This window comes from Boleophthalmus pectinirostris, unplaced genomic scaffold (assembly GCF_026225935.1).
Source record: "Boleophthalmus pectinirostris isolate CB_2022bp ecotype Guang Dong unplaced genomic scaffold, ASM2622593v1 HiC_scaffold_3, whole genome shotgun sequence".
Taxonomy (NCBI): domain Eukaryota; kingdom Metazoa; phylum Chordata; class Actinopteri; order Gobiiformes; family Gobiidae; genus Boleophthalmus; species Boleophthalmus pectinirostris.
In genome coordinates this window covers 37,214,512-37,242,399 of record NW_026571299.1, presented here as the reverse complement: position 1 = coordinate 37,242,399, position 27,888 = coordinate 37,214,512, and the positions used below count along the sequence as shown (strand labels likewise).

At 36.5% G+C, this 27,888-nt stretch overlaps 4 protein-coding genes and 1 long non-coding RNA gene across 8 annotated transcripts; 1 reads left to right on the top strand and 4 right to left on the bottom strand.

Moving 5' to 3' along the window:
- The first annotated feature begins 29 nt into the window (after positions 1 to 29).
- Positions 30 to 5,953, top strand: LOC110174392 (plakophilin-1-like). Of its 2 annotated transcripts, XM_020940498.2 has the most exons (13): positions 30 to 291; positions 754 to 845; positions 950 to 1,368; positions 1,461 to 1,602; positions 2,198 to 2,405; positions 2,550 to 2,703; positions 2,823 to 2,940; positions 3,272 to 3,451; positions 4,258 to 4,428; positions 4,506 to 4,659; positions 4,810 to 4,996; positions 5,166 to 5,250; positions 5,627 to 5,953. In XM_020940498.2, exons 1-13 carry the CDS (start codon positions 72 to 74, stop codon positions 5,699 to 5,701), a joined length of 2,205 nt encoding a protein of 734 aa, XP_020796157.2. In that variant the 5' UTR covers positions 30 to 71; the 3' UTR covers positions 5,702 to 5,953. The 2 variants fall into 2 exon arrangements, with proteins under 2 accessions (XP_020796157.2, XP_055016570.1); XM_055160595.1 differs by lacking the exons at positions 5,166 to 5,250; positions 5,627 to 5,953 and having other exon boundaries at positions 4,779 to 4,912.
- Positions 5,954 to 6,087: 134 nt separating this feature from the next.
- Positions 6,088 to 10,636, bottom strand: tnnt2b (troponin T type 2b (cardiac)). 2 transcript variants are annotated; one of them, XM_055160596.1, is made up of 11 exons: positions 10,367 to 10,636; positions 9,816 to 9,836; positions 9,708 to 9,729; positions 9,580 to 9,643; positions 9,388 to 9,504; positions 9,242 to 9,319; positions 8,492 to 8,593; positions 8,316 to 8,422; positions 8,148 to 8,238; positions 7,775 to 7,815; positions 6,088 to 6,689 (listed from the first exon to the last, which is right to left on the bottom strand). In XM_055160596.1, exons 1-11 carry the CDS (start codon positions 10,410 to 10,412, stop codon positions 6,650 to 6,652), a joined length of 729 nt encoding a protein of 242 aa, XP_055016571.1. In that variant the 5' UTR covers positions 10,413 to 10,636; the 3' UTR covers positions 6,088 to 6,649. The 2 variants fall into 2 exon arrangements, with proteins under 2 accessions (XP_055016571.1, XP_020796551.2); XM_020940892.2 differs by having other exon boundaries at positions 8,316 to 8,425; positions 10,367 to 10,623.
- An 868-nt stretch (positions 10,637 to 11,504) lies between these two features.
- Positions 11,505 to 12,658, bottom strand: LOC129411037 (uncharacterized). Its single transcript, XR_008633107.1, has 3 exons — positions 12,544 to 12,658; positions 11,632 to 11,773; positions 11,505 to 11,549 (listed from the first exon to the last, which is right to left on the bottom strand). It is a non-coding gene; the product is annotated as an uncharacterized LOC129411037 (long non-coding RNA).
- A 782-nt stretch (positions 12,659 to 13,440) lies between these two features.
- Positions 13,441 to 15,026, bottom strand: tnni1b (troponin I type 1b (skeletal, slow)). 2 transcript variants are annotated; one of them, XM_055160597.1, is made up of 6 exons: positions 15,018 to 15,026; positions 14,743 to 14,781; positions 14,531 to 14,662; positions 14,378 to 14,467; positions 13,653 to 13,829; positions 13,441 to 13,545 (listed from the first exon to the last, which is right to left on the bottom strand). In XM_055160597.1, exons 2-6 carry the CDS (start codon positions 14,749 to 14,751, stop codon positions 13,441 to 13,443), a joined length of 513 nt encoding a protein of 170 aa, XP_055016572.1. In that variant the 5' UTR covers positions 14,752 to 14,781; positions 15,018 to 15,026. The 2 variants fall into 2 exon arrangements, with proteins under 2 accessions (XP_055016572.1, XP_020796564.1); XM_020940905.2 differs by lacking the exon at positions 15,018 to 15,026 and having other exon boundaries at positions 14,743 to 14,796.
- A 4,025-nt stretch (positions 15,027 to 19,051) lies between these two features.
- On the bottom strand, positions 19,052 to 21,729 carry csrp1b (cysteine and glycine-rich protein 1b). The gene is made up of 6 exons (XM_020940708.2): positions 21,643 to 21,729; positions 21,211 to 21,320; positions 20,163 to 20,331; positions 19,961 to 20,090; positions 19,798 to 19,891; positions 19,052 to 19,208 (listed from the first exon to the last, which is right to left on the bottom strand). Exons 2-6 carry the CDS (start codon positions 21,317 to 21,319, stop codon positions 19,132 to 19,134), a joined length of 579 nt encoding a protein of 192 aa, XP_020796367.1. The 5' UTR covers position 21,320; positions 21,643 to 21,729; the 3' UTR covers positions 19,052 to 19,131.
- Between the last annotated feature and the right edge of the window lie 6,159 nt (positions 21,730 to 27,888).

Below are 27,888 nucleotides of genomic sequence, written 5' to 3'. Positions count from 1 at the left end.
CAGGGCAAGGTGCATTTTTATCACCTCACTCTTCGCCCAACGATTTTCTGCACTGCCTCTCGCGCACGTTTATGCAGTCAGCTCTCACGCTTGCTGTGAAAATGACCACCCTAGACCCGCTGAAGTCCGTCATGGCCATCGAAAACGTGGAGGACACTTCGCTCGCCTTGCCGTCTGTAAACCAGTATCGCTCAGGTCAACAGCGCGTCTTGGAGCAAGTGCAAAAAGTGCGCAGATCCAAGTCGAGACATGCGAGCGTAAGAAGTGGATCTACCTCTTTATCTCCCACGGGTAAGGGCTGCACTCGTTTGACTGCAGACTATTTTGTTTACGCATTTGTATGGGATAAAAATAAATTAAGTATGTGACAGCTGATTTTACTGTTGTCATTAGAAAATTTATTATGTTGAACAGGTAAAACTTAGAAACTAAATGAAATGTTAAGATAGATTCAAGTCATCTAATGTAAAACTTGATAATAATAGAAAATAAACTATTAAAATTGATTCATATGTTTTATTATTATTATCACTAGTCCAAGATAGCCTTTTTATAGTCTGTTGTTTGTTGACACGTGTTGACAAGGTTATAGGTTGTTTTAACACCACTTGAACTTATAGAATGGTCTTACATGTATGCACTCATAAATCTTTGTGCAGTTTAGGAGCTGTGTTCACAACTGTTTTGTCTGTGTGATAAATCATAGGTATGTTTTGAGGAGAGGATAACGGCTGATGTCTCTTTTCTTTATAGAGTTCATATATGACTCAGTGGATTCAGTGAAGTCACCAACATCTGTCTATATGAATGGGAATGTGTTTACTGGGAATGGAATTTCTCAAGCTGTAAGTCTGTGTTTATAGTATTCTTGCTCTTGATTTGAGTTTTGTCAGCTTTTCATATTTGACATTTTGAGTTGCTTATGTGCGATCCTATATTCTTATTTCAGGATAAATACATGGGAACTATGACCTGGAAATCCCAGAATAATGTCAAAAGCTCCAACGTAAAAAGAAATTCTGAATCTTCCTTCTATCAGTATGGGACGTACGCACCCATTGGCTCGATGACAATGGCTAAAACTACCACTAGCCGGAGTGAACCAAGTCTGGCTCGGCAGCGGATTTCAACCAAGAAAGCCAATTCGCCTCAAAGATTACCATCTCACAAGAGCACCTACAGGCCATCGAGAACCACCCATCAGTCCCTGCCTTCGCCCAGCACCAATGGGACCATTAAAACCAAGTCAAGCAAGCAAGTCATACGCAAATCTGTGACCAGTTCAAAAACTGTCCCAATGATCCCAACACTTCCAAAACCTTCACTTCCCAATCTGGCAACAGTAACAAAGAAAAAGGAAGAGTTTGTGTAAGTGAATGAAAAGATTTACATTCATATTTTGTTTATTTATGTTAAGACCAGTTTGAATATATGTTTGAGGTTGCATTGATTTCACATAGGTCAAATGTAAACAGTGGTGCAGTAGAAATCACCATGAAGGAAGCAGTGGAATATCTTTCAAATTTGGACAGTTCCTTTCAGCATTGTGGAGCATCATATATACAGCATAACGCTTACATGGATGAGAACGCGAAAGAAGAGGTGAATTTTAATGTCTAGTTCAATATGTTTATTTATTGTGAATTTCTGATTATAAAGGATGTCATAATATCAAATATTACTGTTAGTTACTGTAAGAAGAAATATCAAATTTTTAACATCATGACCAACCTTGAAATTCTCAATTTTCATTCATTCTAATTATTAATAACTGAACATCATTTCTCTAGTATGTGAACAGCTTTTGAAATCAAACTTTCAGAATGATAACATTATTATGGCATAAACAGTCAGGTAAAACAGCAGGTTTATCTGATTGGAGCGATATTTGAATTTAAATTACTCGGTACTTCTAAAACTGGCACACATCATTTTTAGTTCCCCCATTATTTTGTGACATGAATAGTCACCATCAGTGAATCTTGACATCTTTAAAATTGACTCATATATTAGTTCTTGGGTACACTTTGTTCATATTGATATATATATAGATATATAGTTTTGTGAATGTGTAAATATTTGCCATAACAAATATTTATAAAATCAACTTAAATCTTAAATTATTAAATCAACTTAAAGTGAAGATTTAAATAGTTATAGTAATAAAACCAATTGTAACAGTGTTTTGTTTGTCAAGGTGCTGAAGTACAATGGAATCCCTCTGCTGATTGGTTTGCTGCGCAGTTCCAACTCTTCAGTGAGTCAGACTGCTTGTGCAGCTCTGCGTAATCTATCCTTTAAAAACATTAAAGCCAAAGAGGAAATCCAACACTGCAATGGCATCACTGAAACTGTGGCTCTGCTGCAAGAGACTGACTCCACTGAGATGCAAAAACAGCTCACAGGCATGTTTAGAAACTTTCTATTGTTTTAGAGCTTGTTTTAATCACTATCTTTCACTTTGCTCATAAATTAAGAAAATGTTGTTTAAGATGTTTTTAAATTGTTATTTGATTGATGAGGTGTTAACATATCTGACTTCTGCTTAGGTCTTTTGTGGAATTTGTCATCAGCAGACAGCCTCAAGCCAGACCTGTTGAAAAATGCTTTACCTGTTCTTATGGAGCGTGTCATCCTGCCGTACACAACTATGGGTAACAATATTGACCCAGAAGTCTTTTTCCATGCAACCGAGTGCCTGAGGTAAACAAACAGTGTTACCTATATTATGTGTACACTTGCATTGTAAATTTATTAAAAGCTTTGTACATGTGCCAACAGTCGTAATGTAATAATAACATTGACTCTGAATATATTATCAGGAACCTGAGTAGCACAAAGCAGAGCTATCGACAGACAATGAGAAAGTGCCGTGGTCTGGTTGACTCGTTAGTCAGTTATGTGAAAGACTGCATTGATGCTGGCAAGCCAGATGAGAAGGTAAGCAGCTGAGGGCTCATGTTTACTTTGGCTGCTGTTTCATCTACTTAATCTACTTATCTCTGTGATTCATCTGTCATTTCGTCTGACCCACTCGACCCTGTCACTGCTCTATCTGGAGCGTAAACAGGGACACAAGTCACAAGCAAGCAAGTCTGCTTGACATCACAATTTTATTCAGTGCAGGTCACAAGATTGTTAAATTGTGTATTTGGTTAAATGGAATAATGAGACGGTTGTGCATTGTTAGGGTATAAATTCAGATGTTCATATTGTGCACCTGGTATTAGTTATGTTAGCTGACCTGACCTGGTGTATGTGTTCTCAACAGTCTGTAGACAACTGTGTGTGCACCTTGCACAACCTGACCTTCCAGCTGGAGGCTGAAGCTCCGGCCCTCTTCACAAGGATCACGGCTTTGGCCAAAAACGTCAACCGGAAAAACAGCCAGAACGATGTGGGCCCCATTAGCTTTTGTTTTAATCCACCAAACAAGGCTACAGAGCATGAGGTAAGACATATCACGGGAATGTCACTTAAGTATGCAAAGCCAGGAAAATGTGAGCATATGTGTCATTACGTGAAATTTACCTAATGAAATCTCCTGTCACACAGTCTAGACACAACATGTGAGTTGTTAGTTTTTTGTGTTTTTTAGTTACAATTATCATAATGTATATTAATAATTAGAAGGTAATTAGAATAAATAATTAATAATATCAAAGGCTGCAACCTAAAGCTTATTTTTTTTAAAAGTATTAAAAATAGTGTGTGTGTGTTTTTTATATATATATATATATATATATAATATATATATATATATATATATATATATATATATATATATATATATATATATATATATACTGGCATAATAATTTGTCTTCTGGTGCCTCTTTTAACTATGCAGTGGCTTTCTATCTGTACTTTTACGTCTTTGAACCATGTTACAGTGACCTCAATCTGGCAGCCACAATGTCAAAGCTTAGTGTCTATCATGCAGCAAAAGGTGTGGCTTTTTCATACTTTCTCCCAAAGCATTCTGTAAAAAAAGAAAAGAAAAAAAAAAAGAAAGATTTCCTCAAATTAAAGTTTTTTTTATTTCTGTAACAGCGGTATAGTCCAATCAAGACAAAAAATACAGTTGCCCGTCTTATTTATAGTATGTTATTCAGAGTTAATATATAACGTATATTCATTTGAATCATCTAATGCATTAAACAGATATTAACAGTCCAATGCACATTGTTCAGCATGCATCATTGTTCACAGATTGTAAGAGCATGTAATAATTTGCCAATTGTTTGATTTCTTTAGCATTATTTTGACTTCCCGGCCATAGAGGAACCACATCCCAGTGGAGCAGGATGGTTAATTCACTCCAAAACTCTGCAGAGCTACCTGACTTTGCTTGGGTCAAGTCAGAAAGAAGAAACACAAGAGGCGTGTTGTGGAGCTCTACAGAATCTCACTTTACATGATGGCATTGTAAGAATAAAAACTTTAATCTTTCATTATGACATGTAATATTTTTTGTAGTTTGCATTGATGTTTTTTACGTGCAGGTGTCCAGTGTAATGAGTCATACTATTGTGAACAAGCTGAATGGACTGCAAGTCATTGGCCCTCTATTAAAATCCAATAAAGTGAACTTGCAAAGGAACGTAGTGGCTTTAGTGCGGAACCTCTCCCGCAACCCAAGCCTGCACAATGCATTAGGTAAGTACACCTCAGCTTACACTGTAATCTACTTTTTGTTTAATTGGCTTTTAAAATTGAGAACATTTTGATTTAGACAGTCTTGGTAAAGCAGTGAAGTGTTTGCATGTGTTTAACAGCATGTGGCTTTTGCTTGCCTTGTTACTGAAGCCCGTAAAGCCTTGCCGCAGCTGGTGGATATAATCAGCGACGGCACAAAGGAAGGAAATGAATCGGATGACACTCTGGCCATGGCCTGCCAGGCGGCCAACAATCTCTTCATCAAGGACCCAGACATGAGCAAGCACCTGCTCAACAAGGACCTTATTAAGTCCCTACAAGATCTCAGCCAGAACAGGTTAGTGCTAGCAGAAAGTGCTTGAATCTGCATTTATTATGAATAGATCATATTAGTCACAATGAAGGCTAATACCGATGACTCATGGGGAATTATCAGTCTTTTGCTCACACCCTTTTTTTTAGCTTTACATGACAACATTTTCTTTCTTTGTATTTTTTGTTGATAGCTATCTCCCTAAGTCTAGCAAAGCAGCCTCCCTGCTCCTCTACAACCTGTGGTCTGAAAAAGACACACAAAGCTATCTGAAAAAGGTAAGTAGAGATAAAGAATGAGTGCAAAGAGCTGTCAGCATTAGGGGTGTGGCTGCTCTGTTTAGCCCACACCTTTGTCAACTATTTGTGAGAAACTTGAGCTGAAAGTTGTAAGATTTTTAAAGGTCTTTACAAAGGGCCCAGGGAGGGCAAATAAGATGGTCAGGTGATGTAGCCGAAAAATTCAGTATTCACATTATCTACATACATACAAATATCCTCTACAAGAGAATATTTCCTGAAATGTTTTATGTAAATATTTACCAAACTTGATGTGGGATGGGATATGGGATGGGCACATCAAGATACTACAGTGTTCTGCAATGTTGCAGTTTCATATAAACCAAACAATTGACTCATCTTATTTTCTCCACAGCTTGGCATGAATAAATCATCTTTTGTGAATGACGTCACCACTGCAGTCCACAAGTCACTTCAAGTTGTTGAATAAAAATACTGGAATAGATTGTCTATGCAGATCTGATTTTAGAATTGTACTTTCACATTCTTTTTCACTTGTTTGTGATAGCATTTGGTAAAATTTAACTGGTATTTTAGTTTGTGAAGATGTTTGCTAATTGAATGGTTGTAATTATTTTGACTATTTAAGGAAATGTAGATATTGTTTTTGAGAATCACTGTAAAATGGGATATAATTATGACATATTAAATATTTGGTTAAATAATAAAACAAAAAAAAATCTTTTTTTTTCATTAATGTTAATTTGACATATTTCACATTTATTTAAACTTGCATTACTATAAAAACTTTTTTTTTCTATAAATACTATCTTTTCCTGTTTTGATAACATCATTATTTTTTAACATTTGAGCCACACACTGGACATGTTTTATTATGTGTGACAAAGCTGTAAGTATAATTACGCTATTATAATAGCCTGATTTTGCTGCCTTTTCTTTATCTCTTCTAATGCTTTATTAACTATCTTTGCTTTTACAGCTCTGTTACAGTGACCTCAGTCAGCCAGCCACAGCTGTATTTGCCTAAGCTTAGTATCTCTCAAGCTTCAAAAGGTGTGGCTGTTCATACTTTCACTCAAGGCCATCCCACTGTAAAAAAAAATGATTCTCACAATTTCATGATTTTATTTCTGTTACAATGGTGTAGTCCATTCAAGACAAAAAAATACAGTTGTCAGTCTTACCTGTTTATAGTATGTTATTCAGACTTAATATCTAACTATATAACTCTAACTTTATAAATAGCTTTAAACAGTCCAATGTACAATGTTAGTTCAGCATGCACCACTGTTCAGAGACTGTATATGAGTATATGAGTATCTCTAGAATAGCTGGGTTTTCTGTTTCAAGTATTAACAAACCATTACAATTAATCTTTTTGCACTCATGCATGCCAGTCTGCCGCTGGAGGTGACAGTTACTTCCTGAGAACACGTTTGCTCCGTCCTCCTTTAGAGCTGGAAATACAGTGATAGTGAATTGATTTGTAACAATCAAACTGTAAAATGCATATGTGTTTTATATAAGATTATAGTTTAAATAAATGCACATGTATTAGGTATTGATTTTTGCTTTTCCAGACATCCTGTAAACTGTTCAGACCAGCACCTCATACTCATGTCTTTACTAATTTTGGATTTGATAATAGCTTTCAGACTACGCCCATTTTACTGATTTATACCTTCAGGCTTATGTAACAGCATACCTTAGTTTAATATCTGTAACGTTCATTATTAACACGCAAGGTTACAACTGAATCATATTGTTATATTTGCAGTAGAATGATTTATCTGTACATTTAAATTCTGCAAGTGACCAACAATTGACCAAAACATACATAATGCGTAAGGCTCTAAAATTAACTTAGTCCTATGTGGAAATACATAACCTTATGATATAAAAGTGCTGCTATTGTTGCCCCCTGAGACTAGAGCCTCTGAAGCCTGATCATACCTATCTACTGTTAGTGGGATTTGTAAGCAAAGATCCCGCTGCTATCTTTATCCACTGTTGCTGCCGAGATCTTGACCACATCAGATCATCTTTTAATTTGCAACTGATCGTGCTGAGGTGACATAATAGTACAGTGGCTATTTATGTGGATTTATATTAATTGAGGTTTCAAATTATGGAGTGGTTATGGTTGAGCGTTAGTGGCAATACAGGAAACTGTGCCAAAAGTAGCGATTTAGGCTGCTGTGATTAGCAGTATTGAGGGCAGACAGCTGTGGCACCATTACATTGTTCACCTCTCCATAGAGACTAAACGGCATACACTCATCTTGGCCTAAACAGCACTGGTTTTCTGTTTTTACCGGTACTATATAACACTCTAAACAGTGAGTGATCAGCCAGCTGGTGCCAACAGCTGCTTCTCATTCCACTTTGAACAGAAAACAGCTGAGGGCTAGATAGAGGCACAAACCTGAGGTTTATGTGAGGACAGGGGCTGCTATTGTCCTATTTTAACTTCAGCAGCTTATATTCAATGCATAGTCTTTTATGTTGTTCTGTGATACAACTGTTGTAGAGTTTGACTTACATTTTCTGGTGATCACTGACACGATTTCTCAGTACAGTGACCTGTGAAACACAGTCGTGAATAGTACAGCTTTCATTTTTATGGTAGCCATAAACTTCTGACTAATATAGTTTACACTGTAGACATTTGTATACCTAACCAAACAGTATACATTTACTAGGTTAATGTCTAACTATTGATCAAATACATGGGCTCACTGTTTGGGTCTCTTGATAATGAGTAAAAATGCTTTTTATGACACATATTGCACCTTCTATTTTTGTTTGAAGAGTGCATATATGAGACACATGCATGTAACTGTATTTGTCTCTGTTCTTTACCATATAAGTTCATATCACTCCAGTGTAAATTATATTTCATCCATTGATTTTACCTCGTATTTCTGCTTTGTGTGCTTGTACTGCAGTTCATATTTTTCAGCCTCTAGTTGGCGCAGGCGCTCCCACAGTTCCTTGGCTTTTTCCCTGTGTGGAGTCATTGGCAATAAGGACGTTGAGCATCAGATAATCCTTTTTGTTGTCAGAGATAAAAAACATCTTACGTGAGTTTGTCATCTTTGAGGTGGTCAATGTTCAACTCTTTGCGCCTGTCATTTAAAATTTTCCTTTTCTTCTCCCGCTCGGTTTGTTTTTTAGTTCCATTTTGTGCCTGCTAAAACAATACATTTTACAATGGGCCCTGGTAAAATAATTGTTTCCAGTTTAAATAATGATAAACCTTGTATCCAGTGAAACTCAAGTTGCTTAGAATGAGCTTTTTCCTAGCGCCTTCATCAGCTTTCTTTCTTGCTTCTTCCTCTTCTCTTCTGGCCTTTTCTTCCTATTACATTAACATTGGACAACTTTGTGTGATCTCTACTATACTATTTTTGATTCATGATTAAGTTAATTACATCACTTCCCCCAATTAATTTTAGCTGAATACCAGGTCCATGCATATATTGTACAGTATTTGTCCACCAGAAGCATGTAAAAATGTATAAGTCCAAATAATATACTGTTTGCTGTTCAACTTGACATTACATTTTTATTAAGATTGATTCAGTCATATTTAATCAGTGATCAGTCTGGGCATTTTTAGGTCCACAGCCAATCTTTAAGTAAAAGCATATGGTTTGAAGCAGAGTTTAGTGTGGTTAAAAGCTCCAGAAATCAATATTGAAAGACATTTTTATTTGATTATAATTTAATTATAATTATAATTTAAGTTCAGTTGCCTCAAAAATTGTGACCAACCAATATGAGGAAAAAACAACTTTTTGTCATATCACCCAGCCCTAGTTCAGCTGAGTTACCTGTGAACTGCCTGAAAACATTGGCACTAGTAGTTCACATGTTATGACATTCTACTTTTGCAGAAGTCTGGACTTGTGCTTGACACACACTGAGGCCCATTGACTGTTGCATGGACTTTCATCACAGGAATCTAAGGTTGTTGTTATTTTCAAATAAAATAACACCAACTTACCGCCATTCTGTTCTGCCGTTCCTTTTCTCTCTCTGCTCTGATCTTCATTTGTTCAGCTCGTTCCGACCTGCGTTTCTCCTAAGAATAACAATGTATGGCCAGTTTAAAAAATAAAAAAAAATACACAAACCCTAATGGTCACATACAATTCGGTCGGTGAGGTTCACTAGCTCCTCTTCCTCCTTTTTTCTTTTCTCAAAGTGAGCCTCGATCAGACTCTGCAGCTCTGTCAGGTCTTTCTCCATGCGCTTTCTGTGAATGTCCTGCATTTACACAAGTCTAACTTAATGCATTTTCTAACTGAGCTTTTACAACTTATAGGAATTAGTTGTTCTTACATCAAAGTCCACCTTTTCTCCATCTGGGATTTTTGGTGGTGCCAGGCCAGGCACAAAACTAGGCCTAAGTCATGACAAGATTATAGGTTAATAAGCAAGTTATTATGTTGGAATTTTTAAAATCTTACTTGGATTTGCGTTTGGCTTCTTCTGCAAATTTTGGAAAGATAAACAAACCATTTAAGAAACAGCTATGCAAAAATACATTTCCAGTATAATTAATGACTCTTAATTACCTTCATTGTCTTCTTCTGTATCTGGTGAAGAGACAAAAAAAAAGTCAAAAAGTGATCTATGGTCATAAGTTCATAAGAACTATACATGAAATCAGAATCTTTAATATAGATCAACAACAGCTAGTTTATAGTTAAGATTAGCAGTATTATATAATAGGGATGCAACAATACAATTTCAGGGGTGGATACATGGGTTATATAATATTGATACAAAATTGATATGTTTTAGTCCTCAGAAAAACAAAAACAAATATATTTTTTTAAAGGTTCACATAATTATATTATAATATTAGTAAAGATAACCTTTACACATCTATTCTCTGTCCAACTATAGCACTGTTATGCCTTTATGGGGCTGTTTTCTTATGTATCTGTAAAAGTATAGAATGAGTAATGCAGTGGAATAGTGACGTGTGTATTTGATAGCATTCAATTTACATTGAGTATTGTTGCATTCCTACTGTATGGAGCAGCAGACATGTTTGCTAGCAGCATGTCAGTGAATGTGTTTAACAGCTGCATGCAAACCACATCAGCTGAAGCTGTACTACCTTCTACCTCCTCTTCCTCAACTTCCTCCTCCTCCTCCGCCACCATCTGCTCCTCTTCTGTGCAAAGCAGTAGAGTTAGGAGCGGCACATCACACAGCCAATCACAACTGCTTGTATATTTCTGCCACTATTTAACCAGAGGAATGGTCTTTACTTAAGTTTTAGATATTGTGCAAATATGCTTTACAAAAAAACATCTTACAGGAACAATTATTTACACAGATTTTTGACTTCTTTCTCACTATTTGCACTGTTGAAATTCTTTCTCACAATAGGATCGCTTTCCTTGGTGTGTGGATTTGGTTTCCGCCTCAGCAATGGGGTCTCTCTAGGGGAAAGTGACACCACCTTTCCTTCTCAAAGTCCCCTTTTTGCCTGAGCGTAACCCAAGTCCTCTCTCCATGGCAGCAAAGGCAAGCCAGTCGGCAACCGTAAAAATGAAAGTGCGCATTGTGCTGGTACTTTGCTCCCTGAGGTCCTCTATAGAGAACACTGGCTGACCTACATGGTTCTCCAGCACTCACTCCGCTCTGTGTGCTGAAAGACAGGTGCTTTCTCCAAGTGGTACAGCAGCCATAGCAGGCCAACACATAAAGAGACAAAAATAGAGATGTGACTCTTTCTCATTCAGATGTTGAGCTCTTGACCTCATGGAGTGAATAGGCAGATCCACGGGGATGTGAGTACATAGACAGATATGTCCAGGCGGGAGCACGGGAGACCTACCAGGTCAAAGGTCACGTTAACAGAGTAGCTCAAGGACGCCAGCTGCTTTACAGTGGCACCAAAAATACAGGCGACGCTGCTGTGGAGATTAACACATGTACAGTGCTAAGAATGTTGTAACGCAGGGATCAAGTCTGTAATCAAGTAACAAAAGTGGCAGAAAAATACCGCTAATTTTTTGTTAACTGCGTGCATATTTCTATAATAAAAATACTTTGACCACATCACATTATTATAACTACACTCTCCTGAAAAACTTGTAGTGTTTTCATGACATGCAATATTTCTTTTATACCATTTCTTTCGGGATTTAGATAACTTACGTTGCCCCCTGCAAGAAATTAAACACAGCACACATTTAATATTTCATGTCTATTGCATAACAATTTTAAGTTATAGAAAAATATACTCACTCATTGGCAGCTTCCTCTGTGTCAGACATGCTGCAGCACTTGCCCTGGTTAATTTTGGAGATAGTCCAGTTGTCAAGTTTGATGTTCTCCTTTAAAAGAATTTAACATAAAAGTGAATCGACTTACTGAGACTGTGAGTTGTGGACTTGAAATGAGCTTCAATGTGTGATTGTATACTGTGTCCTTCTCTGTTGGCCATAAGCTTTTAAACCCAGCAGCAGATCACATGGCGACACACTGCCCATGTCTACAATGGGTGGGCACATACCTGCAAACAGATGGCACATTGCATTAATGAGCCAGACATATTCTCTTATTAGGAGAATTGTATTATCGATTTTATATTGTAAAACCGTTTAGAGAACTGTGTGATGATTATTGATTTACATTTATATACATCATACTTCATTTTAGATATGTTGGTCTAACATGTTTTATTCCTCATACATTATGCAGCAGTTCCCACAGGTCTACTCCAGCATAAAATCCCTCTCTTTTATGTCTTTAATCTGAGCCTCACTTGTCCCAACATGCCAACACCAATTTGCTTTATGGCTATGCCAGTTCTTTTAAAACGTCTGCTGTTTACTGGAATTTGGTGACCCCAAACCGAGAGTTTGGTCTGAACAGGAACCTCCCATAGCTCTGACTCACAACATTACTCACTGCATAATTAAAAAAGGTTTTACTGAAAGAAAATCTTGGGTTCAAGCTTAATTCAGTTGTGAAGGCATCTCAACAGATATCACTGATGTATCTTATGTTGTAAGTTTGTGGCTTTTGTTTCCTTCCTCATTTAAACCACAAAATTCTTATGTGTGTTTTACAGGTAAACTGACAAGTACTGAAGAAACTGTGAGCTCACATTTCGACAAAAAAGCCGTTCCAAATAGCTTCAGGTTAATCATTGAACTCATGCTTTTGAATGACAACAAAGCTAAAGTGATAAGTTCAGTAAGACATATCTATGAAAAGCAGCATTATCACATTTAGATAATACTCTAAGAAGCTATCTTTGATTACTACAATTTCACTTACCGTTGCCATTGATGCAGTCTCCACCTTTACAGATTTCCTAAACCAGTTATGGCAAGGTCTATAGACACACGTAATACTTGTAATGACCCCTTGATAGGGGTCACTGTCACGAAACTCTCACTTTTGACAGGTAGCTTCAGTTTGAACTTCCTCTGAGAAGGAGTCAGATAACAGTGAGTCAGTGTGTGAGGTAACAGTGCCACCTTGTGGGAGCAGAAACATAGCCTGTGTGTCTTACATCAGATCAGATGGATATTACATATTTATTCCATATTTATTGTACAGTCTTAAACTATGCAAAGGATGAGGTCACATTGAATATGTTTAGCAGACTTTAAACTTGTCTTCTTAAATTGCCCACTACTAACAAACAGGTGATTTCTGACCCCTGGTGGCTTGTCAGAAATTGTGCAGTTTACTTAAAGGTAGGACTGGGAAATTATTAGAACTAATAATTGGAACTTGTGTTTGTAAATATTGACAATTTGAAAAATTGTAAAATTGTGAATTCAAGGTTTATTATGAAACAGATTTAGTGCTGACTTATCAGCAGAGCAGGATTCTGTATGTATGCGTGTATGTCTGTATGTATGTAAAATAAAAAAATTTAAAATAGCATAAAACAATTTGACACACACAAACACACACAAACGTACTGCTCATAAATATGTTTCACAGAAGTTAACAATTGAATGTGTTTTGTTATTTAAACAACCCAGAGAATGTTGACACACATTTTTATTATTTTGCTGTGAGAATGATCACACCAACATTAAGTGCAAGTGCAAAGGCTTACGGCAGAGTCAGTAAAACCAGTATTATTGCAGTATTTTTTCTGTAATAGTTTTTGTTGTGTTTATGGTTTTATTCAGAACAGTAGGTTTTTTAAAAATATCTTTATTGGTTGGCTCCTTTTGCTGCGTCAAACATCTTCTTACGGCCCTCCATACCCGACATGGCCTCCACGTTCTTCCTCCAGTCGCTAACCTCCACAGTTTTCTCCTGTGAAGACATACATACAGATTCATGTATAAGATATGCCACCAAAGATAACACAAGGGTATTACCTTTTTAAACTGGAATTTATCTATGTTTAAATGTAAACATACCTTCTCTGTGTCTTCTTTCTTTACAGATTTCAGATTTGCCCGGAGATCCAAGGAGACTTTGTGTTTTGATCCCAGTAAGGAGCGCAAAATGGCATCAGCTGAGACCCTCACTCTCCTCAGGTTTGGCCTCTTAAACTTCCCTCGCAAGTCCAGTACCTTGATGTTCAAGTCTTTGATCTGAAAGAACATACCACTGTGTGTAAGGCTGTTTTAGTTCCTTGCTTGTACACAAGACTTTCTTGACCCCATATAAATAATCTCTAACAACGCTACGAGACGCTAAATGAATGGTAGTAGGTTTTAAAATTTCAACTCTTACTGCAAGATTTTTTGTTCAACGCATGCTACCGGATTTTATGATTTCTTTGCATATAATTATTTATGATTGTACTGTAGGTTGGGTATCCTTCATCTGTCTGGGTTAGGTTTCAGAGGTAATCTAGACACTGTTTTTGATAACGCTTTGATTTTAAAAAGAGTGTCCAGATAACCTGGGGGGACCTGGGGGTGTGATAATCAAAAATATTATATGCAAATAAACCACAAAATCTGGTAGGATGTATTGAATAAAAGATGCTGCCATTTATTTAGACTAGCTATATAGTGCTTTATTTACATAATATCTTTGCTTATCCCTTCCCTCTTTTTTTCTTTGTTGGTCTTGTCTAGCATAGTATGTTTACATTATGGATTGATTGATTATGGTTGATCATTGTCACACTTACCTCTCTGGTGTTGTGCAAAACCTTGGCTTCAATGTCATATCGCTCCTCGTCCACTACATCAATTTTGGCGTGCAGCTCTTCACACAGGGCCTAAGGCAGAGGGAAACCTGAGCTAAACTATTGTTTTGAATGACTTCAGGAAGCATGCAGTACCTTGAGCTCCTGCAGGGACATACTGTTGGTCTGAATGGGAGGAGCCTTTTCATCTAGATATCTGGCTTTTTGTTCTTCTTTCTCCAGCAACTCCTGCTCCAGCTCCTCTTTTGCTTTTGCCACCATCAAGCTCTATAATGCATGGGGTAGAAACATGATGAGAACCCAATTTACCAGAGCTCTGGGGTCAGCCTTTGTCCACAAGCACCCACCTTCAGCATGAGCTTGCGGGATGCAGAAATTTTGGATTTCTGCAAACAAGACATTTTAATAACTTAGTGGTATATTTCTCATGTTTTAATAATATGCGTAATAAAAATGCCTACCTCTGGTCTGTAGGAATAAAGAGGGCAGAAAATAAAAATAAGACAAAAGTTAGTGTGATGAGTTATTTTCTGTCAAAATGTTGCTTTAATTCAGTTCATGGCAAAACCCTTTATATACATAATGCTCAGTGGAAAGAATAACAAAGACAATCCACTTACGCTTTCTCAGGCATCTTGGCTATTCAGGTCCCCCTGCAAGACAAAAATAAAACCTTTTGGCTTTTGAAGTGGTGGACAGCGGGGACCACTAAGGTCTAATCCGCCAGGGAGTCTCAACTATGCTGTCAATTTTAGCTCCATTATACAGACATCCGGTCTGCCTTACCCACAATGGATATATTGTGATGAGTGACTGTAGAGTAACTTTCCTATAGCCATATCTATAAACTAAAAAATACATTTTTAGTCCCACAGAACCATGAACTTGCACACTGAGGTTCTTTTGTTGCTCAGTCCTGTTAGCTTGAGTCCTCCTTTCACCTTCCAGTGGTGATAACCTAGTCTACCAGAAGGCAAAGTGATGGCAGACAGGCAAAAGCAAACATAGGCCAACCTGGAGCTACAGTCCAGAGATAATGCTCCTCACCATCTCACCCTCCTCACCCCATCACACCCACTCTGGTCCAACTACTGCCCAAGACACAAATAGAGCCACACATCACTTTTTTCTTGGAAATACTCTCGCCGGGTGTAACTTCATATTATCACAGAAGATATGGCATGTATTTTAAAAAAGCAATTTTTTCAAAACATGACCATTTGCATCACATGTGTTTTGTGTGATTTATTATTGCATGTGAATATTCAGTAAAACATTGTTTTAATGAGGCATTGTGGATATGGATATAAACCTACCACTGCTATTATCTATTAACTAACTCCATTCCCTAGTCCCCATGAAAGGAAAGGAGGCATGCAATGTAAAACTTATTTCAAATGCTCTGCACTTTTGGAGGTAATCAGAGGTTCTCACGCAGAAAAAATAATTGGTACCACCCTATAATTATTATACCTAAATTATCCTGCACATGATTTAATTGATATAATATAATAAAATATAATAAAACAAGTAGAAACAGACCGATATGTTGGTTGGCCGATATGTTGAGTTGATATTTGGACTTTTTAGCGGATCATTTAAATCTTTTGTTTTGGATGATCTGCTGGCTAAAAAATACATACAAAGCTTTATTTTAACACTTTTAATATGAAGAGATAGCTGCACAAAATACGACTACACAACTCTCTTGTAGCTTTATGGTAAAATAAAGAAAGGCTCTGGGTGAGTTTGTAGGCCACTTAAATTACATAATTTGAGGAAAATAATGAAGATCAGCCTCAGTTGCTCTGGATTCTAATTAAACAATCGATAATGACATCAGCCATGAAAATCCCATATTGGTCGATCTCTAAAAAATAGTTTCTTACAAGAATGATTCAGGCTTAGTAAGTAATTACTTAAAGGGTTAGGACATTTGAGTAGAAACTAAGTGTGAATCACGATTAAAAACTGTTAAACTAACTGGTCATTAGGAATTAAGTCTTTATTTATTCTATTAGACTATTAAAAGTGTAGTTATTGTAAAGTTGTACTGAAGAGTTAGAGTGACCACTTAAGATCTCTCGTCACATATACTCAATCTTAAATTGTATTCAAGCTATTGTACATACTGTTTTAACTTCTCAAGTGTGAATGGTGGCAGAGCTTACCGTAGAGTGGATGCCTTGGATGCTGACAAGCCATACAATGATGTTGAGAAGAACACAGTGGAATATTTATCCCTGCTCCCTTTGTCCCTCCTCTCTATCACAAGGAGACCTAAATAGAAACACACACAGATAGGGAACCCAGTGGCACTCTCAATTTTCTGTTTGTTGATAATGTACTGCTGAACATGTCACATCAGGTTCAGGGATTTTCACATAGACTAAAATTCATAAGACAGTCTTTTTAACATAATTTTACAAGCCTATTCTTACATATGTATTCATTCTAGTTCACTCTAACAGCTATGAATAGATAAAACTGTCAAAGTCATCACTGCCATTGTTGTTGATGTTTTTGTTTGTTTTAATTGCTCATAGAAAAGTTGTAGATGTGCCTGGACTCCCTTGAGACAACAGGGCCCCTTGTGCTGATTAGGATAATAGCTACAGACAATGTTAAGCCATGGTTTTAAAGCAGGAATGTAGTTTCCAGTATACATTCAGCTAAAGCTCTCTAACTAAACATAGACAAATTGCAGCAACATATGATGCTGCCAGTCTCCAATTTATACTCCCAGACAACAGTGTAAGTCCTTTTAAGTCACATGTTTTTTAATCTTCTATTACAATTAAATTGGTCAATAATAAGATTGATTTTTTTACAGTAATGTTGCAGCTATAATTGTTCAGTTGGTAGCACATTATTTTATCTCACTTTCAATCGTGTTAAGTGTATATTACATTGATATTGGAGTACATAGTAATACAACATATTTTAGTGTTGTGGTTGTGTCATAGTTTTTTGGAACAGGGCCTAAGCTAGAGCTGAGTCAGTGTCTTAAGTCCCCTAGGCTGATTTGATTTATGACGCTGTTAACTGCAGTGTTGGCCCGTGGCAGCTGATTATAATTCCACTGTATACGGCATGTGGGATTAACTGCAAGTGTGGTTCAGGCCAGACTGTCTCCAGGAAGATGTGGCATATATAGACATATGAACTACAGCTTGGTCAAAAAAGAACAATACTCTTTTTCATATATTAATCAATCAAAATGTTTGATTCAGATATTGTTTTATTCTCATTAAAGCACATAGATATGACTTTCTATCTTTAACTGTATCTCTAACTTTTCAGATGAAGTGTTTGTTTCTTGTTTGTCTCTATTAAGATGTTATTACCTTTCCTGGAATGTTCCACACTATGGCATTATGATCTCTTTTGCCCATTTTTATTGCCCAAAGCCTTGAAAAAAACATGCATCCTTACTGTGAGCAGGGTTGCCTCTCCACAAATCTGACCTGTTGGCATCACCTACTTATTTTCATTGAAATATTATCAAATTGTAAAAATCTAAATATTAATATAATATATCTCAACAACGTAAAATTTATTTTGTTACCTGCACTTATCAGAAAAATCCTCTCCTTTGAAGATTTGGAGCTTGGAGAAGGTGTCAAGATGTGCTGAAGCTGGACTGAGATCTTCTGTATTTAAGGGAAACTCAGAGATGGTGGTGACACCCTCAGTCATTACAGTACCGGTCTGTGTCACTCCTGAGATTCTCTTCTGTTTAGTTTAAAAATGCCCTTCTTTTCTGCTACTAAATGTGTCTCAATTGTAATTAAATTAAGAATTCAGTATTAAATCTTTGCTGTGGAATATTTGTATTGCCACATTGCTCAAAATGTCTACTGTATACTATAGGATGGTCTTTTTATTACATTCTTTTTTATAAATTATACTATTTAGGCCTATACTGTGAATTGACATAGGGAGAAAGCAAAATGTCAGCTTTGATTTATACATTTGTACACAGTGAAGCTGTGAATCACACTGAAACATGCTTGCATCATCTCAAACTGTCAATGATCAGCATGGGTCTTTTTAATCATGAGGCTTGTCCTTTACTGTAAAAGCATATAATTTGGAGCCAAGTTCAGACTTTGGAGAGAATCACAAAAATGTATTAAATGGTACAGACTGAAATCTGTCTGTCATGATTAATAAATAAAGTGAATGCATTCTATTCTCCAAATGGCCCAGCTTTATTATGTAATGTGTGGAAAATACAGGAAAATGTCCAGGTTTTTCATTGCACTGGTTTAACTTGTTTGATTGGTGTTAAAAAAAAGTTTGATATTAACTTCAAAGTGAATTGTCCAGGGTCTGACAAAGTGCTTCCCATAATAGTTCTGCATAATTCTTGGCAATATTTGTTATAATAACCAACCAAATGTATCATGAAAAGTAAAAGAACATCTTGCACACAAAAAAATCTGTTTACTCAAGATCAGTATAATGTGTCAGCGCTTGCTTTTCTTCTTGTTTTATATTAGTCAGGTTGCTCCCTCAACATTTTACATGTACAAGAATATGGTTGTTTTTCTTGTTAATTGTGCCTTTGTATATAATATTTAATAATATAATATTATATATATATTATAATCAAACTTCCAAATTAAGCAGTGATATGAGTACATGTGTGTACAATCTTCTGCCCTTCTTTTCAGTCTGTTGAAGCAGCAGTGAGAAGCAGCTGGGCTGAAGGTGAGCTGTAGCTTCAGGCTTCACTGAGAATGGGCCAGAGCCCCTGCTCCCTGCCCAAACCCAAAGCCCTTTGGTCCAAAACTCTTAGCATAACAACCTGCATCAGGATAATAGATCAGTAACATTTAATGAAATCATCTTTTAATATTTAAAGCATATGATAGGTTAGATGACTAATTTGACTATTTATTTCACTATTCACTATCATTTATATATGATTATATTTTGAGATTCTACTAAAAATCTTGCCTAGTATTTTCTACTTTTAAAAATTTTGTGAAGTAGTAGTAGTGTGGAGAAGTAGTAGTGGAGTTTGACTTTCTAATTGGACACAGACAGCAGATATGACATACATAGATGTAATTACATTTATTTAATTTACACAGTAGTTATGATTAGAATAATGAAAATATATGACCTTGGTTTTGTTGAATGAATGTTTAAACTGTGAGAAAAGTCTGTTCCTTGCACATAGTTTATCTGCAGTGTTCAGTGTTGATGTCTTAAATACAGGCATTCCATTTCAGAAATCAGTGCTACTTCCTGTATTTTTGTACTTTTTTCAATTTTTTTCCCCCACAAACTGCAACTTAACTGATGTAAAACTATGCAATGATGTAAACTATGTCAAAACTAAACTCCCGTCAAACCCGTCATATGCACTTTTAAGAGAAAACCACACATACCTTTACAATAAATCTCTCCATCTCTGTCTGCTAGTGTTGTGGACTCCAGGCCTTTACCACACTTGGCACATCGAAAGCATCCCTTGTGCCAGGACTAGTTGAAAAGAAAGTCATTCATTTTGCTTGAACATAAATAATGCTTGCTCTTCTTCATATTACTTACATTGCCTCCACCGATAACCTTCTCTGCAGCATACACCGTTTTTCCACACCGAGGACACACATCTGAGCCAGCTGCTTTCTGGGCAAACTTGGAGGCATTGGGGTTATTTGTCGGCCGATGAGGAGCTTGTCTGTCAAAAATGTTACACATTAAATAGATATTCTTTATACTTTTCAAATCTTTATTTACAAGTCAAACTTACTCTTCAGGCTTGATTCCCAGCCCCTCACCAGTGTCCATACTCAGAGTTCCTGCTCCACCTCCAAAGCCATAACCTTTTGGTCCATATTTCTTACCGTAGCACGATTTGCAGTAGATCTCATCCACATGAACAGCCACTGTGGTGCTGTCCAGATTCTTCTTACAGACCACTTAATATAAGAAACAGAAAAGCCATTTCTTGTAAGAGTAAATATATATGGTGATATTGCTTGTAGTTATATTGTAAGCATACACAGTTGATCTTGTAAGGCTTTGTATTGATAGAGTTATATGTTGTACTGTACATGAACTTACTTAGTGTTACTATGAAATCAACATGTTGTTATAACTATAGAATGTGGGAAACCTCGAGAACTGGCTTAACATTTGTCTAATTGTGCACCACAGGACTACCCCATAAATAAACTAAAATAAAACTATTTCATTATAGAGTACTGAAAGTGTGACTATAAGTGTTAAACACATTTTGTTCAAAATCTGCTGAGTTTACAGTCTTTTTTGATTGCCTCATAAGCAGAGAACACTCCTTAGCAATATTTTAGGTTATCTGTTGTCCTTCACACAATCACACAATCCTTTTGGCATGATCACAATGTGGTTGGATTTCTTGATTTTATTTCTTTTTTTTTTTTTTTTCTTTTACAAGAACATAAAAGAAACCGTGTCTCTGAAGTATTACTTCTGAAGTAACCTATGTTTAAGTTAGCCTTTTTTACACAATTTATTTGCATACCACTGCGTTGTTCACCGCCAGCTCACATAAATATTGGCCTTGGTTTGAGAAGGGCCATGTATCCTCCTCTGCCTTATAAGGAAAACTTTGTCACATGTTTGCACAAGGCCCAAATAAGGAGTGGGATTTCTGACTGTAAACCTGCGGATGCTCACCTTCTTCTGTCAAATACCACACATTCCTCTTTTAGCTGTGTGTGTATTTTTTTTTTTTTTTATAAAAAAAAAAAAAAAAAAAGAATATTTTGTGAGTCACTTGACAGTGTAAGAAGATTATATGAGAAGTGAATACTTACTGCACAGAAAGCAGGATTTATGCCAACTCTTCCCCTCACACTGCACTTCCTCTGCAAAGTATACCGTTTTCTGGCAGCAGCCGCACTTGTTCCCTCCTCCTAAAGGCATTCTGAGACCACACAACAGGGCACACTCATTTCCCTATTCATAATCTTCATTAATTGTCTGTAAAGCTCTGCAATTTAGTTTAACTAATTATGTTGATCTTTAATGCCAGGAGTTGGAGCTAGCAACATCCATAAAAGGAGAAGTTATTTCAGTGACTTCTTTCTAATTTAAGGGTTAGGATTATAGTTTAGTTACAATTATAAACTATAGCAAATGCCTTTTCACTAAATATCAATATGTAAAAGTGCCTTAATGTTATGTTAAAACTAAAAGAATTACAAACATTCAAAAACAGAAACATTGTTTTATAGTTTGCTTCTTACCTGTGTGGTTCCAAATGTCTCTCCTCTTTATTCTGAAGATGCTGCTGAATTCAAAAAGTTGCCTGAAGAAGCGAGAGACTGAGTGGACAGTGGAAGGACTGAGGAGGAGTCTGGAGGCACAGTGAGTACCTAAGATGGGAGGGTATAAAATTGGGGGGGGGGGGGGATTACATTGTAAGATCAGCAATGAGTTATTGTCATTGCTCAAGAACTTGTATTTTCTATAGTGGTTATAATATTGTGAATTTTTATCAATATGGAGATCCAGTTCATCATCTGACAACCAAACGAAAACCATTTCTTTCCTAACAACACAAAACTTGATTGATGATAATGTGCGGACATAGTGACCTGTTCTGTGCACTTCTCTTGCTTTTCTCTGTATATTGTTCATCACTCTGTCACTTTCCCTTCTGTTTTAGTCTTTCTTTATTATGTTGTGTTGTATTGCAGACTTTGTGCTTCCCTATAGAGGTCATGGGATGCCCCCTCCAGAGACCTATGTAGACTTTTAGTTTAACCATGTGACTCACAGGTCAGTGAGGTCTGCCCTACTGTTTACACTTTATACCACAGAGGGATTTCTGACCCAGAGGATGTGAGCACAGTACAATACTAAAATAAAATACTCCTGAATAATTTAAACATTTCAAATCAAGACTTAACAGTGCACTAGTCCACTACCTGCTTGTCGGAGATTTTATTTCTTTTCTATTTCCTAGAAAGTTCTGTAGTGTAAGAGTAACTTATCTCCATGGAGAAAAGCAGGTTACTCCACTGGTCCCAGCTACAGGTCACTACACGGAGCATTACAAATATATTTAATTAATACATTTAAATTAACCATAACCATAGCAGTATTAATGGCATGGCTAGACTAAGGGCACAGTTGGCATTTTACCAGTGTCTCGTACACTCTGACATTCAACAACTGTTGCCCTTCAGTAAGAGAATTGGACAACTGACCTTTTCATGTATTACAAATTTCTATCTCAAGCCATGTCTGCTAAAATAACATCATATCATATATAGCATTGCCTAGGCTATTGTAGATTTCTTTTGTTCCCCAAGTAAAAAATGCATCTGCATATTCTCTTTCTACCCCTCCAGGCTCCTCACCATCATTTGAAGAGACAATGATGAACTCAAGAAGCCTATTAATAGCCCATAGCTGGCCAACACTAGCCCTCTGTCTCTGCTTCGTTGACATGATCCGCCTGGGCTAGTTGGAGTCATGTGACCAGGCTCATGACAGACAGAGCAAAGAAGAGGAGGAGAAATGCTTGAGAGAGCGGTAATCCTGAAGAAGAGGAGAGAAAATGCGGCCGAGCTATGCTCCATCCTTATGTTACTGGAGTTTTGAGCACGACTCAGGGATTTTGCACTTGATCTGACCTGATACTGTTCCCTGGGATGTCTTCGTTTTGGCAGCTATGACTTCAAGACATTCGCCAAAGATTCAGGTATGTGAAAAAAGACTTTTTAGGTGACTCTGCTGTATAAATTTCAGTACAACTGATTATATGAAAGATGCACTTTTACACACAACACACAATTATTACAGATCATGTTGTAATTTAATGATGTTAGTTGCCACCTTTCCGCTGGAGAATGCCAGAGAATATGAAGTGAAAAATCTTAGAACACTTCAGTTTAGGGACTACATATTAATCACCAAGTAAGTGATAATTGTTTTTTCATATCTTAGGTGTCTTAGGTGTTTATATAGCACTTATTAATGCATATGACTATGCCCAAAAATATTAATATGATGCTAAAACAGTAATTTAGAGAAGTAATCAAAAATAAATAATTATTATTTGGTCCCTAAACTGAAATGTTACCAAAAACCTGAATTCTTCTCCCTGCATTTCAATCCCTGTAGCATTAAATAACACAAATTTAATTGAATTAAATATGAATGATCTGTAAATATTTATCTTTATCCAAACCCATCCAATTTGTAAATAGAATCAAAATACTATTTTTCAAAGTAGTGCGGCATTGTTTGTAATGTAATATACACGTGGATAAGGAGTCTGTACATTCCCTAAACAGAATTACCTTTATTTTATGCAGGAAATTAGGTAATTACATTTATCAAAGAGGGAATCTTTCCTCTGGTCTGGGCCCTAATTCATTTAAAACTGCCGTTTTTAATGTGTTTGCAGTTTCAAAGTTCAACCAGCAGATGTCAGTAACAGCTTGTTTTGGTTGATACTGACGCTGAGACACACCCTGGTCTCTCTCTCTCTTCGCCGGTATCTTTGTTTTGTTGTAAGCTGCTGCACCGATGCAAAAGGTGACAAGGATTTATTAAGTGAAGTGAAAGCAGTGAGCAATGGAGTGTGAAGTGCACGATTAAAAGGCAGCTCGGGTACTTTGAGATACGGAGAACGTGACTGCAGAAAAGGCTGTTTGTACCCGACTCGCACCAATTTGATACTGTAGATAACCTCTCTTAATTAAACGATGATTATGTTTAGCACAGTTGAGAGATTGTATACTGTTCATAATTAGTGTGTCTCAAGGTCAGACAGTGTTGTGTTGTCTTTTGTTTCAGATTTTTACAGATGTATATGGCCGTGACTAGTGTTATGTTTATTTGTTTTTGTTTTTTTAAATTATTACTTACTATATGTGCTAGAGAAGTATTAAACCTGAGCATGCAAGTTGTGTAATATGATGGAGGTGATTAGAAGATTTGTAAGTATTTTTGATTGCTGTTGAGTTGTAGTTGTATCATTAGTAGTGGCAGTAGTAGTACTAGAAGTAGCAATATAATAGTATAAGTTGCAGTAGTTGTAGGTAGTTTGTAACCATGCTTTTTTGGAGTAGCAAATCTGAAAAGCAACATACACTTCATACCAAAGTACAATATATTTATAGCATCCCATTAATTGCTACATGCTTTAAATACATAAAGATGTCTTGATTATATGTAGAATGGGTGAAAAAGCAAAACATATCAGTTGTAATATTTTGTGTATTGTCCTACCTCTTTAACTCCAAATAGGTGCTATGGAGCTACCTTAACACTGCACTCATAGTTGACTTTACACCTTGCTCTGGGCAAAATCTAAATGCGGACCTTTCGTTTGTTCTTTAATGGTATGTCCTTGGCCTGCCCAGCACTGCTGTTAAGTTACATAGTGAATATTTTCTGACATGTCCTCCTCTTATGCACACCTTTGTATTAAAACAAGATGTGATAATGTCCATCATACTCCCTGCACATCCATGTAGCCCACTTTCTCATAGTGGGTCACGCTGAGGAAGCCATTACCCCACAGGCGACCAGCTAGTGACAAACGTGAAGTGACAATTCAAATCAGTGCAGTTCAGTGGCTCAGGCTGTGACTCAGGGCAGAAAAGATGCACACTCAACGGTCTGAACGAGAGGGACAGGAAGCGCTTATAAACACGAGGATTTCACCAAGTACTTGGCCCAATTTTTAACTTGCCACTTTACCGAGCTACCACTGGACCAGCGCCAGGTCCATTTGTGAGTTGGAGGAGAGTAGCGGTGCCTGGTAACCGCACATCCACAGCTGCAGCAGAGGATGTGTCTGGAGTATTGTTATGCAAGCGGAAAGAGAGCAGCCCTACTTTGATCTTGACAGTGGACGGAAGAGTGCATTCCTATGGTATGCATCTTGCATCAACGAAGGATGTTTTTTGAGCGATACACTGTAATGGGACTTTTTCAATTAGCCACTACATCACTCTATTGACAGGTGAGTAGTTGACACCGTAGGTCAGCCTTGGGTCCATTACAATAATTTAACATCACTAGTTTTAATTTTGTTTTATTGTGTGTTAAGTACTTTAACATGATCTGAAATTGTACATGTTTTCCATACCAGTGTTAGAGTTATTTCAAACTGCTATGCTATCAACATGAGTGACAAAGTTCCCACATACTGTAGACTGTATATTGTGTATACAGACTTGAGGGACATATACTGTCATCATTTGTATGGATCAAAGGAGTTTTCTGAGACCTGGGGTAAATAGGACAGAATCAGGCAGCTGAACTAATTGCTACAAAGACCCTGCTGTCCTGTGCTGTACTTTTATTGTTCTGTGATGGGAAGGCATGTGCACAGTAATTGTTTGGACTAGTGCTGACTCATGCTAGTCTGCTGCTGTATCAGGCTTCAGATTGTTCGTCCAGTTAGTTTACACAAAGGATGATATTTATCATGTGTGTTAGACTAGAGTGAATGCATGAGTATGATCTGTCCTGATGACAAAGTGGTAGATTTCATGTGTAGCTCCATCTTATTGTAGCAGTATTCTGAAAAAAAAAACTTCATAGACCTGTCTCAAATTCTTAGCAATTGTAATAGCTTGTTTGATATCCCTTTTTGTAACACTAAAGTTGAACTACTTGCTGTTGTGAAACTGAGTTGAGGTTCACTGTAGGTTTAATCAAACAAAGTAAACTCAGTAGACATAAGTAAATGTTTTTGTTGAAGCTGAAGTTTTCAAGATAATTTGTTACACACTAGCCTAGATAATAAGACTCAAACTAGTATTGAAACTAGATGGTTCTTCTACTAACACTAAAAAAATACACAAGAACTGAATTAGTATGATACCACATATAATAACTTCTCATAATGTCTTGAAAAATACATTCTGTTATATGAAAATTGTGTTTTAATCACTGATATCGAAAATTGCTCTCAAAATCAATATCAGGTATCAAAGTTTTTAATTTTAATTTATTTAATTTATATTTAATCGTGATGCACACCACACAATATGTAGTGATATTGTTATGTAAGCCCTTCTAACAAACATCAACATACATCAACACAAGCACTATTAATGCGTGTAGACTGAACTTATCACTACTAGCCATAATTCTGAAAGTTATAGACAAAACTTAACTCCAATAAAATATTTAATTATCCACAAGTATCTTAAATTGTTAAAAACTGGTAAGCCAACAAGATTTTATCTACCAAGCCATAGCAAATGTCCGTTATGGGTCTTGTGGCTTTATGCTTCCCTATATATAATGATGCACACAACACAGATGGTGCTGTAATTCAATTCTATACAGGGATGGCTATGGCTCTGGGAATACCACTAATGATGCATGATGTCATCACCAGTCGACCATTGAAGTGGATTGGCTGCTTTTTTTAAACCCACTGATTCCAGTGTCCTGTTGATTTAGGGAGAGTGTCTAGTAGCAAGTGTTGATGTTGTTGAGGGTGAGTAAATTTGACTTGTCTGGTGTTTTTACATGAAGTTGATGCATTTAACACATGTATTGGGTTTCCTTTAATATTTTCAAACCACAATTGGGCACTGCAATGTTTCCTGGTTAGTAAATCAATAAACACTATATTAGGTGCAATAAAGTTTTCCTATTTTCAAAACATGTTTCCTTTTTAAATAGCATGCTACAGTAAATGCTTTTGTGGTCTGTCTCTTGACTTCTGGCTTCTGCAGCTAATGTTCCACCTTAGTTTACCCAAAATGACATGGGATGGTCCGGAAAAGCTGATACATATTTAATGACTTCCATAAAAAGATATTACGCAATAAACCTATTCTTGGATCTTTGTTTGTCTAGAGAGACCCTGATTTTCACGTAATAGATTTAATCATTTTGTTTGTAGACTATTACTGTCTGTTCAAAATCTCTTCAATCACACATTTCCATTTCTTTCATTCATTGTGATATTAGTTTGTATTTGAACATTTTACATGAAGTAGACTAACAATAATGGCCTGTCTCAGTATTGCTCCACTCTCTGGCAATTCATAATGCAGGACTGGGTCAGTTGCATAACTGCCTCATTCACAAGCTTAGTTTGATTAAATGATTTATGTCTGTGCTGAAAAAAGTGACCTTTTGATATTATATATCATGCCCTGCAAGGGTCCAGCCAACCAGTCACATGATGATCCAGACTAGAGTGGTGAGATGTTAAAGTTATTTTTTCACTATATGGCTTTTAATGTTACCATCAGCCTGCTAAGGGACATTCGATGGAAATTAGCCTGTGGCTAAAATCTGGCATATTTACACAAGATACAAATGTTCATTAATGTGTACTGTCCCTTTAAAAAACTAAACAAAACAAAAAAACACTAAATTTTGGATTACATACTGCAATTGTTGTGCTTGGGCAACATTTTATTTATTTTTTTTTAATCTTTATGATGCAATAGTAGTATTCATCATAATATTTAGAAAAAAACTGTGTTATTTCATACAAAACC

Excerpts from the sequence above, each read along its gene's own strand:
- tnni1b (XM_020940905.2), bottom strand. The coding sequence starts at position 14,796 with ATGTCTTGTTTGCAGAAATCCAAAATTTCTGCATCCCGCAAGCTCATG. Across the intron at positions 14,663-14,742 it reads CCCGCAAGCTCATGCTGAAG|AGCTTGATGGTGGCAAAAGC; the intron begins GTGGGTGCTTGT and ends CATGCATTATAG. Across the intron at positions 13,830-14,377 it reads TTTTGCACAACACCAGAGAG|ATCAAAGACTTGAACATCAA; the intron begins GTAAGTGTGACA and ends ATGTTCTTTCAG.
- csrp1b (XM_020940708.2), bottom strand. The coding sequence starts at position 21,319 with ATGCCTTTAGGAGGAGGGAACAAGTGCGGCTGCTGCCAGAAAACGGTA. Across the intron at positions 20,091-20,162 it reads CTGGGAATCAAGCCTGAAGA|ACAAGCTCCTCATCGGCCGA; the intron begins GTAAGTTTGACT and ends CATTTTTGACAG. Across the intron at positions 19,209-19,797 it reads TGGAGAGATTTATTGTAAAG|GTTGTTATGCTAAGAGTTTT; the intron begins GTATGTGTGGTT and ends ATCCTGATGCAG.
- tnnt2b (XM_020940892.2), bottom strand. The coding sequence starts at position 10,412 with ATGGTGGCGGAGGAGGAGGAGGAAGTTGAGGAAGAGGAGGTAGAAG. Across the intron at positions 9,320-9,387 it reads TGAACCTCACCGACCGAATT|GAGAAACGCAGGTCGGAACG; the intron begins GTATGTGACCAT and ends TGTTATTCTTAG. Across the intron at positions 8,426-8,491 it reads TGAGTTTCACTGGATACAAG|CAGGCACAAAATGGAACTAA; the intron begins GTTTATCATTAT and ends GTATTGTTTTAG.
- LOC110174392 (XM_020940498.2), top strand. The coding sequence starts at position 72 with ATGCAGTCAGCTCTCACGCTTGCTGTGAAAATGACCACCCTAGACCCG. Across the intron at positions 292-753 it reads TACCTCTTTATCTCCCACGG|AGTTCATATATGACTCAGTG; the intron begins GTAAGGGCTGCA and ends TTTTCTTTATAG. Across the intron at positions 1,369-1,460 it reads AAGAAAAAGGAAGAGTTTGT|GTCAAATGTAAACAGTGGTG; the intron begins GTAAGTGAATGA and ends GATTTCACATAG.